At 28.9% G+C, this 11,540-nt stretch overlaps 2 protein-coding genes across 2 annotated transcripts; both read right to left on the reverse strand.

Annotated features, from left to right (window-relative positions):
- Positions 1-3,409: 3,409 nt before the first annotated feature.
- Positions 3,410-3,991, reverse strand: LOC140174635 (uncharacterized mitochondrial protein AtMg00810-like). The gene has a single exon (XM_072200118.1). The coding sequence runs from the start codon at positions 3,989-3,991 to the stop codon at positions 3,410-3,412; it is 582 nt and encodes a 193-aa protein (XP_072056219.1).
- A 2,495-nt stretch (positions 3,992-6,486) lies between these two features.
- Positions 6,487-7,266, reverse strand: LOC140174636 (uncharacterized). Its single transcript, XM_072200119.1, has 2 exons — positions 7,056-7,266; positions 6,487-6,959 (listed from the first exon to the last, which is right to left on the reverse strand). Exons 1-2 carry the CDS (start codon positions 7,264-7,266, stop codon positions 6,487-6,489), a joined length of 684 nt encoding a protein of 227 aa, XP_072056220.1.
- Positions 7,267-11,540: the final 4,274 nt, after the last annotated feature.

An 11,540-nucleotide genomic window follows, 5' to 3' on the forward strand; every position in this document is an offset into this window, starting at 1 on the left:
TACCAATCGTTGAAATTGCATATCTGAGTTTGTCACGAATTTATCAAAACTGCACTTAAACTGAGCGAATTCAATCTCATTATGTGCTCCACTTCAAAGATTTTCGGGCAGATGTAAAAAGCATGGAGGGGATAGAACTTGAACTTGCCCTATAAAGTTCCGTGGATATAATTCCTCAATAAAAAATCGAGCTCCTCTCAAGAAAGCTAACTTTAACCGCATTCCATTAGGTTGGTCATAATAGGTGAGTAGATCCAACCATTCTTCGGTAAAGTAGAGATTATTGCCCCTTCTTTGAACGCTTACATCCATGTAATTGGAACCTGAATCAGTGAAGACAACTCGATGAGATATTTCATGAATGTGATGCATTGTAAACGATTGTGGTAAAAGACAATCGAACTGGAATATTAGACAATAAGAATAACTTAGAGTAACAACAATTAATAAATTATTAAAAGAATAATATAATAGAATGAGTATATAAAAAATATTATAAAAAATTATAAATTGTACCTTAAAAGGATCAACTTCAATAAAAAATGAAAAATACATTCTTATTCTATAAAGTAGTAAAAAAATACTAAATATAAAATTACGAGTTGACTCTCAAATTTAGATTCATGTACCACAGAAAAACACTATTTATAGACTTTAGTAAAACAAAAATAAATATGTAAATTACTTATTATTAAGGCAATTTTTTATTATGTACAGTAATTATGTATTATAATTGATAAGTAGTTTAATAGTGCATTAAATATTGATTTGATATAATTATAATGAAGATATGTTCCTAAATTAGTATAATTATATATTATTCATTAAATATTAATTATAATATAATAATATAATTATAATAAAGGTATTTTTTATAAAATAATTTAGAATATATGAAAAATTTCATTCGTTTTGGAGGGAAAACGGACTCACGAGAGATCGACACGTCACCCTTATTAGTTGGGAAAAAACCCAGTTTTAGTATATTAAGTAGATTAATAATGATATACAAGAGAGATAGAGTGAGTGAAAGAATGAGAGAGATAGAAAAAGGGTGAGAGAGGATGGAAGAATTCTTTAATTTTGAAAAGCAAAATTTTATTTTAATTGCAATAAGAAAGTGACATGTGACACATTTTGATTATAAAATTAGTAGTATATAATAGATATAATAGATGTGTATTTATATTTTAATATGTATTTTATATTGGTGACTAACTTTAGTAACTACTTTTAGTGTACACATAGCATAACTCTTTATTTAGTGAAGTTTTAGTCTTGCATGGAATGGTTAATTTCATTGAAAAAAACTTCTACGGTAAATTTCACACGGAATCAATTTTGCAATCAAATCACAAAAAATTACTAAATAATTAATTTACAACGAGAAAGAAATTTCATTATTTAAACCTAAATTTAAAATAAAAAATTGTGATTGTTTAATTTGAATTTGGATCTTTTTTAAATTTATGTTTTTTTATCTCTCTTATACAATTATATATTGACATGTACTTTTTTTTATATTATACAAAAGATAATCAAAAAAATATAATGGTACAAAATATTTGCGAAGACACTATTATTAAACATATTATAAATAATATTGTTAACATATTAAAATAGCAAGAAAATACTTTTTAATTATTAAATTTTTTGATATGTTAATTAAGTTATTAAAATTTTATTAATATACTTAATTTACAAATGTTAATATATTTGCATTAATGCATTATTATTTTTTATATAATTATTAAAAAAAAGAACACTCCCACAATCCAACAATTTTTTAAACAAATATAAAAAATAAAGCTTATAAATATATCTCGTAAAAAAAATACTAGTTTTGTTCTCTTAATAAAATTTTTAAGGTATCACAATATTTTTTACAGTTATCTTTTTTAGAGAAATACAAACAAATTAAGGAACAAATTATTGAAGAAATTAATTTTATTTTATAATCTTGCTAAAAAAATTTATTAGACCTTATATTTGAACATTTTTTATCTTATTTTGTATAATGATCTAATAATATTTTTGTCCAAAATCTAACAACACATAAGATAACTTCAAATGACAATTTTATTCATAAAGTAACTTCCTAGTAATTATTACATACTCACTTAAACCTTTTAGAATATTAGAAAGTTGTAAGACCAAACCCACTAAGTATCACTATTTTATTTAAAAGTCAACTCTTAACCATCTTTAGTCATTAGTATTTTGGTCACCAAAGACTTCACCAAACTAATATTGATTCTGATACCCTTCTTAACTAATATCACATGTTTATACAATGTATATACATGCAGTGAAAGTATACAGGTGTGATATTGATTCGACTCATCTTTTTCTTCTCCTTGGATGCAATTTTTAATTGGTAAAAATTTGTTTATTGCAAGTATTCTACAACAAGCATCTTATAAATTTTTCCTAAGTACTAAACAAGAACATCTGGGTTCTTTTGTGCAAACTTGGATATAGGAAAGACATATGCTTTAGTCGCGATAGTGACTAGGACTGGTTTGTTCGCGTATTTGTTGATTTATATAATAGTCAACTATAATATTAGGGAGATGTATAAAGAGATTCTTACATGTTGATGATTTTTGTTGTTAGTGTTTTGGTAATTGCCACATGTATTCTATTTCTAAGAATCTAATTAAATTGAGTTGAAGAGCTATATATAATTGTCTCTTTTAGCACAACTTATTTCCTTCTCCATAATTTAGACACAAAACGATGAAAGGTGAGTTTGAGTTGTATTTAAAAGGAGCAACTCAAGAACTTAACAGAGTGTGGAGAGAATATTTTTCTGCATATTTTCTTATTGAAAAAAATCGCAGAAATTGAATTAGTGATTGAACTGACTCTATCAATTATATGTTTGTGTATTTATATATAAATTTACTAAAGAAATTAACTGACTAACCATAATAAATAGAGTCAATGCTAACTAATTTTAACAAATTTAAAGCAGTGCTAACTAATCTAATCAGGCTTAAAGTTTGAATTATCAAGTCACACTCTCTCAAGTTAGGCGCATGAATGTGAGGAGTTTAAACTTGCGATGACATGAATTGAACAACTTGGATCTCAATGTTTTAGTGAGGATATCTGCAACTTGCTTTGCAGACTTAATAGGCAGTAGTTTGATCACTTGTTCCTTGGTTTTGTCACAAACGATGTGACAATCCGCTTCTATATGTTTTGTTCTCTCATGAAATATTGAATTAGCAGTTATGTGTAATGTTTCCTGACTGTCACAGTAGATGGCTATTGGTTTTATTGGTGGGAATTTGGGCTTATTCATGATGAAACGTATCCACTGAGCTACACATGTTGCTGTCGCAAGAGCCCTGTACTTAGCTTTTGCTGATGATTTGGCCATCACATTTTACTTCCTACTCTTTTATGTTATCAAACTTGTTCTCAGGAAGAAGCAATAGTCCGTTATTGACCTTCTCGAATTAGGACATACAGCCCAATTACTATCCGAATATCCAATCACTTCAAAATCTGACTTGGTGGAAAAGAATAGACCTTGTGCTAGGGAGGATTTCAAGTATCTTAGTACTCTTAGACCAGCTTTGAAGTGTTTGTCAGTGGGACATTTCAAAAATTGGCTTAACTTGCTAACTGCATAGCTGATTTTGGATCTTATATTTGCCAAGTATAGTAAGTACCCAATTAGTCTTCGATATTCAGTGTTGGTCTCTAACCTTGTTCCTGTGGATTTTGATAGTTGATTGGAGTGACTGGAGTAATTCATTGGGGTTGTGGCACTCTTGTCAGCTAGCATGCCATAATCTTCAAGAAGTTCAAGGCAATATTTGCGTTGGTACATTTCAAATCCCTCCCTACTTCTGGCAAACTCGATGCGTAAGAAGTACTTAAGTTCACTAATGTCCTTGATCTGGAACAGTTTGTGCAGGTAATCTTTGATAGCCTGAATCTCAACCATACAATTTTCTGACAAAACGAGGTCATCCATATACACAAGTATGGCAGTGAAGGAATTATCAAAGCTCTTGGTGAAGAGACAATCATCATGCTTCGATTGATGGTATCCAAAACTGGTGAGAGTGGTGGCAAGCTTGGTGTGCCACTATCTACTTGCTTGTTTTAATCCATAAAGAGACCATGTAAACTTGCAAACCAAAGTAGAATCATCAACCTTAAAGCCTGGCGGTACTTTCATATACACATCTTCAGGATCGTCATGGGGGAAGGCCGTGTTGACATCAAGTTGATGAATGATCTAATCACTTGTGGCTGCAACAGCAAGAAAATTTTTTAGTATGTTCATTTTAACCACAGAGTTGAACGTATCAAAGTAGTCATGGCCAGAGACTTGGGTGAAATCCTTTACAACAAGACGCACCTTGTACCTCTCAACACTTTCATCATCTTTGAGTTTAGTTTTGAATACCCATTTGCAGCCAATCATGCATTTTCCTTTCGACAGAGTAGTAAAAAACTAAGTGTTGTTCTTCTCTAGAGCTTCAAGTTCTGCACTAATGGCCTGCTGCTAACAAGAATGCACAATTGCTTCTGGATAGATTTTTGGTTCTTCAACGGTAGAAAATGCTAAGGATAGGTTCCTATGTGAAGGTGATAGTAACTCGTAGGATAAGACATCACTTAGTGGATATTTTCATTGGGTTGCAGGAGCTGAAGATGATTGGTAAGTTGGTCCTGTGTTTAATAAGGAGAAGTAAAAGTCTTTTAGGTAAGAGGGGGTCTCCGTTCTCTTGAGGATCGCCTAATAAGCCCAGCAGGCAGTGTAGTATTTTGATGTTGTGCAACAGTGGGTAATGCCGTTTGAAATTCATGTTGTTATGGTGAATGATTATGTGGTGATGTGTGTGAGGGAGAACTCAAAACTATTAGAGAATATGTGTTTGGACTAGGAGATGCATGCGGTGTATTATTGGATGAGAAGTGAGTGATATTTTATGAATGAGAGTGAATAGTTGAATCATAAGGATTTATGAATTAATGAATATGATTTTCTGGTTCTGGTATAGAATCAGAGATGTCATGAGTAATTGAATTAAAAAGAAAAATGTTCTCATAGAACTCAACATCTCTAGAAAGAAGCATTTTTCTAGTTTTTAGATCATAGAAAAGGTAGCCTTTAACTCCTTGTTTATGCCCCCAAAAAGCGCATTTTCTGGCCCTTAATCAAGTTTTTTTTTTGATGAGCTGAAGTAGTGGCAACATAAGCAAGACAACCAAATACTCAAAAGTAGTTGATATCTAGTAGGTTGTTATATAGAATTTGGTATGGGGATTTATTTTTCAAAATTATGATGAGAATCATATTGATTATGTAAATGGCTTGAGCACTTGCATAGTTCCAAAAATATTTTGGAATATTTGCTTGAAACATGAGTGCTCGAGTCACACCTAATATATGTTGATGTTTTCTCTCAACAATGTCATTTTATTAAGGAGTTTCAACACAATTAGTTTGGTGGATAATTCCCATGGCTTCATAGTATGCTTGCATTTGGAACTCTAATCCATTGTCAGTTCGAATTTTTTTAATTGTTTTATTGAACTGAGTTTGGATTAGTGTTACAAAACTCTTGATTAAGTCTCTGACTTCATACTTTAATTTCATTAAAAAAAGTCATGTATATCTACTTCTATCATCCACAATTGTAAGAAAGTATTTATGATTAGTAGTAGATAAGTGATTAATGGATCCTCGTATATCCAAATAAATCAAATCAAAATTATTTTCTGCCTTTAACAAACTGTGTCCAAATGCCAATAGTTTTAATTTTGAGAAATGACATGAGTCACAAGATTTATTACAATGTGAGTTTTTTATGCAAGTATAATATTTTTTCATTACAATTATCTTATCCTTTGGTAAATGACCTAGTCTACAATGTCAGATGTTATTATGCAATTGTGTGGTGTTCCTTTTGTTGTGGTTGTGTGTGATGAGTGCTGCTGCTAGTACCTTGTTAGTTGACTGAGTTGGAGTTAAATTCTCAAATGCATATAGCCCTCTTTTTTGCTCAGCTTGACCAATCATCTTCTTGGTAGAGCAATCTTAAATCTTGTAGCAAACATTATTAAAAACAAATTCACAGTGAATAGAGCTAGTTAGTTTAAAAAGTAAAACCAATTTGAACTTAAATTCTGGAATGAAAAGGATATTGGTAAGAAAGAATGAATCTGAGAAAAATATAGTTCTCGCTGTTGAGGTGTTGGTACAGGTTTCATCTGGGAGTTTGACAGTGATTAGATTCACATGGTGATATAATTGAAAAGCATCTAAAGAGAATATCACATGGTGTGTGGCCCCTGAGTCTATTACCTGGGCACTACTGTAAAACACATTGAGATACATTATGAAAGCTATACCTTAGTTTAATGGAAGTGATACCAACTGATTTGTTGTACCTATTGTCTCTTGTATTTGTTGTGCATCTGATTGTTGTAGCATAGACAATAGCACGCGTTTTTGCTCTAGGGTAAACTCTCTCCAATAACATTGTTGTTTGTATCAGAATTCTCTTTAGCAACTACATTGTTGATGAAGCTTGTTCCACCTTGCTTGAAATGAGGTGGCATTCCATGTTTCTTGTAACACACGTCAACCAAGTGGCCAGTCTTCCCATAATATGAACATTGTTTTGAAGATCCTCTTCCTCTTCCTCTGCCAGCTCTTCTGTCGCGCCCCCTTCCTCTATTTGCTTGAGGAGTGTTGCTTGAAGCGTTCTTGAGGGTTCTGGCATTGAGTATAGGTTCAGTTTGATGTATTTGCCTTTCTTGCTGAAGTAGCAAGGAGAAAGCTTCGTCAATCTTTGGCATTGGCTTCATCAACATGACTTGAGACTTTACATAAGAATAAACTTCATTCAATCCTTTCAAGAATCGCATGACATAGGCATCCTCTCTATAATTTTTGACAATCTCCAAATCACATGCACAATTAGTCGCTGCACACGTTACACAAGGGGGTATAGGTCGCATATTTTCAAGCTCTTCCCAAATTGCCTTCAATTTGGTGAAGTTTGTTTAGACGGATAGTTCACCCTGCTTGATTGTGCTTAGCTCATCATCAATTTCATCCATCTTGAATATATCCCCTTGACTATACATGTGTTTTAGGTCTCGCCATAAATCTCCTGCAACATCGTGCCATATCACACTTTGAGCGATTTCTGGACTTAATGCCAAGGTTACCCAAGAAACAATGTAATCGTTGCATCTATCACATGCTTCATACAATGGATCATTCAACATCTGGTTTTTCAATTAAACCATCAATAAATTTTACCTTATTTTTTGACCTTAACGCTCTCCACATTCTTTTCCTAACTGTGGTAATTTAAATATGTCAAGATCGTAGTGATTAGAGGGAATCTTGAACTTTCATCAGGATGCAAGTAGTACGGGCTCAACAAATCTGTGAGAGGATTCATGTTCTTCCTTGCATGCTAAGATTGCATGATGTTGAATTGATTCATCATATTCGCAAAGGTGTGCATGTCCATGTTTGGAAGCTCGTTTCCTTGATCTGGCGCTATATGTATCAATGAATCTTTTAGCGTTCAAGATTCATAACTTTTTTTCTAAATTCGTTGATCGGAAAACAATTGTTAGCATCTGAGAAACAGAAATTTTGCTAAGCTCATTGTAATATCATCAATGTCTATCGTGTGAGTGAAGAGAAGAGGAAGAATTGGACAGCAAAGAGAAATTGTAGATTGAAGAATTTGAAAAAGAATTTGGAGTAGAGTGGAAAGAAAAATTGAATTAGGAATTGAATATCAAGGGTTTGAGGCAAGAAATTGAAATTGAAGTTGTGAATGAGGATTTGATGCATCAATCACAACCAAAAATCGAATATATAGGGTTTTAGGTAAAAAATTAAAGTTGAAATTGGAATTGAAGTTTCAAATAAGAATTCGATTTGATGCGTCAATCATATCTTTCTCGCTGTTTATTCGAATCAATTCGACCTTTAGATTTTAGCCTCCACTTTCACCGCACCATGATGAAAGGTGAGTTTGAGCTGCATTTAAAGGGAGCGACTCAAGAACTAATGGAATGTGGGAAGAATGTTTCTCTACACATTCTCTTGTTGAGAGAAATCACATAAATTGGATTAGTGATTAACTGATTCTATCAGTCATATATTTGTGTATTTATACATAAATTTTTTAACGAGACTAACTAACTAACCGTAAATAAAGTCAATATTAACTAATTCTAACAAACTTAAAACAGTGCTAACTAATCTAGTTGGACTTAAAAGTTTGAGTTATCAAGTCACACAAAGATATCATCGAAAAAAAATATATATAAACTTGTCTAACATTTACATAGGAGTGAAAAATACTAATAAATTTCAGGTCAAATTTCATATTTAACATACTAAGTCCGTAATAAAGTTTATTGATTTCTGATTTGTAACTTATTATAAACTATTTACGAGTATTAAATTTGTCTTGTTATAAAATTCAACTTGACTTCAACTGTGTGTTAAAAGACCTAACAATTTTAAAAATAAAAAGTAACATAAATAAATTTATTACTATTAGTAAAAAGTATAAATATTTTATTTTAATAGGTGCACAATATTTACATTGAAAACTAAATTTTATATATTTTTTATAATAACTTTTTTAGTTAATAACGTTAAATTGATACTAGATCAAAGCAGCGAAAAATTGTATAAATGAATTAAAGTATAATAAGGATGAAGTGTGTATGAATTTATATATACATGTGATGGATAAGATAAAGACAAATAAAATGCATAAGAAAATTGGGGATAAAAGAACTTTCAGGACCTGCACAGAGGTAAGAGTGAACTACTAATCTGATTTTTGTTTATTTTTTAGAATGATAATGTGATTTTTTATCATAAAAATATTTTATTTTGGTCTCTATCTTTTATTTTTGTGATCTAATGTGATCTCTGTGAATATTTTTCCATCAACTCTAAACGAAAAATATTGACGTGTTAGATTTAAAAATGAACAGGGATTTAATTGTCTCTAAATTTAAATTTACTAGGAATTTATTTGTCTTTATTCTTTAAATAATATTTTTTTAAAATTTTTTATTCATTACATTAATATTCTTTTTTTAATAAATTATTGAATATATGATATAATAAGTACAAATTAATTAATAAATTATTCAAATTTAAAAATATCATTTATTATGAATAATTCTCAAATATAATTTTTAAATATATATAAATAATAAATATTAAAATTTGGTTAATACATTAATAATAATAATAATCCTATGATATACTATTAGTATTATGATCTAAATAATTTTCACAATAAAATAAAAACTAATAAACACATTATTTAATATATAGTAAAATTTTTTTGAGTAATAGCAAATTCAATTTTTTTTATCTCTTTAAACTAAATTAATAATTCTATTTGATATTTTGGTACTAAAATACACTATGAGTATGCTACTAAATACTAATAATCTAATACTAAATGAAATAAAACATAACATATATATATATATATATATATATATATATATATATATATTATGAAGACTATTTATAAACTCAGCAAACTCAAAACATCAATAATATTATTAATCTATGAATAATATTTTGAGTAAATATATGTAACATTTAATTAAATTTTAATTTACATAAAATTTTAGTTAACCCACATTATTTTAATATTGATAAATCTTCATGGATCTGTACCTTATGAGAATATGTATTATTGATAGATTAATAATATTATTGATGTTTTGAGTTTGTTGAGTTTATAATTGGTCTTCATAATAAATATATATTATGTTTTATTTTATTTAGTATTAGTAGTCTACTCATAGTGTATTTTAGTGCAAAGATATTAAATAGAATTATTAATTTAGTTTAAAGAGAGAAAAACTCAAAAAATTATTATATATCAAATAATGTATTTATTATTTTTTATTTTATTGTGAAAATTATCTAAATTATAATACTAATATTATATCATAGGATTATTATTATTAATGTATTAACCGTATTTTAATATTTATTATTTATATATTTAAAAATTATTTATTTAGTTTCATAATAAATAATATTTTTAAATTTGAATAATTTATTAATTAGTTTGTACTTATTATACCATATATTCAATAATTTATTAAAAAAAGAATATTAATATAATGAATATTAAAAAAAATATCATTTAAAGAATAGAGACAAATAAACCCCTAACCAATTTAAATTTAGAGACAATTAGGTTCCTGTCCATTTTTGAACCTGACACGTCAGTATTTTCTATTCAGAGTTGATAGAAAAATACTCACAGAGACCGTGTTGAGTCACAAAAATAAAGGACAGAGACTGAAATGAATCATTTTTATAGTAAGGAGTCGCGTTGTCATTCTAAAAAATTGACAGAAGTCGAGTTAGTAGTTCATTCTAGAGAGAAAGAGTGAAGCCATGATAAATCTATAACAATGAGAGTAAGGGTGAGAGAGAATGAAAGATAAGTTTAGGAGGAAAGGACTCACAATCTCGATGCATCTCTTCAAGGCCGCTTCTGCTATTTCATACTCTCTTTTACTATCTTTAAAGTAGTGTTTATTTTGAGGTATTAAGATGAAGATTAAAAGACTAAAATTCAGTATTTATTTATTGATCTAAAAATTAATATTGAAATTTTTGTCTTTATCTCTAAAATTTAAGTATTTTAATACTTCTAGAAAATAAAAACACACGAGACTAAAATTTTTGAAGACAAAAATTAAAATTTTAATAACATTTTATATCTAAAATACTCCCATTTTAATTAATTAATTTTGACTTTATTCTTTATAAAAATTAAATTAGAACTTGATTTTTATTTCAGTTCCTATCTTCTATTTTACACCAAATATAATATTAAAATTTATTTTAATATCTATCTCTTAGTCTCAATTTTTATCTCTTTTTTAAACTCTACTTAATTCTTTATCTTGTTGGTGTCTAGACAATTTTGCGCAATCAAATAAATACTAAAACTCGGTGAGAAATATGTCTCCATCTTGCAAGGTCCAATCTACATCCCTTATCATGGGCTAGTTTTTTTTTTTTTTTTTGTTGTTCATGGTACTTCCCAATCCGACAGATTAAGGACTAATTCGTCGCGAATTTGAGCTTTATTTAAGGATTTGTCGCTGGCCAATAAATGACTGCATCATGGCCAGTTTTACCACCTAGTATTACGCTCAATACTAAAGAACCAACCCGATCCCCCAAGATTAAAAAAAAAAGCATTTCTGAAATTAGCATTTTGGCCGCATAACTTAATTTTTGATAAAAATAAACATTGAAAAAAGAAATGGCATTTTGATAATAAAAATTAATTTTGACAAAATGCACAAAATAGTTGGAGATATATTGGAAAAAGACTCTAAAGACAATTGTTTGACATCATTATTTGAAAATTAATTTTAAAAATATTTTTATCTTTTAAATTTTGTAATTTTATACTAAATGAATTTTTCTTTACAATTTCTTTCATAGAAATGACAAAATATTAAAAAAAATT

This window comes from Arachis hypogaea, chromosome 8, assembly GCF_003086295.3.
Source record: "Arachis hypogaea cultivar Tifrunner chromosome 8, arahy.Tifrunner.gnm2.J5K5, whole genome shotgun sequence".
Lineage (NCBI taxonomy): Eukaryota > Viridiplantae > Streptophyta > Magnoliopsida > Fabales > Fabaceae > Arachis > Arachis hypogaea.

Excerpts from the sequence above, each read along its gene's own strand:
- LOC140174636 (XM_072200119.1), bottom strand. The coding sequence starts at position 7,266 with ATGTTGAATGATCCATTGTATGAAGCATGTGATAGATGCAACGATTAC. Across the intron at positions 6,960-7,055 it reads GCTAAGCACAATCAAGCAGG|CGACTAATTGTGCATGTGAT; the intron begins GTGAACTATCCG and ends TAACGTGTGCAG.
- LOC140174635 (XM_072200118.1), bottom strand. The coding sequence starts at position 3,991 with ATGGATGACCTCGTTTTGTCAGAAAATTGTATGGTTGAGATTCAGGCT.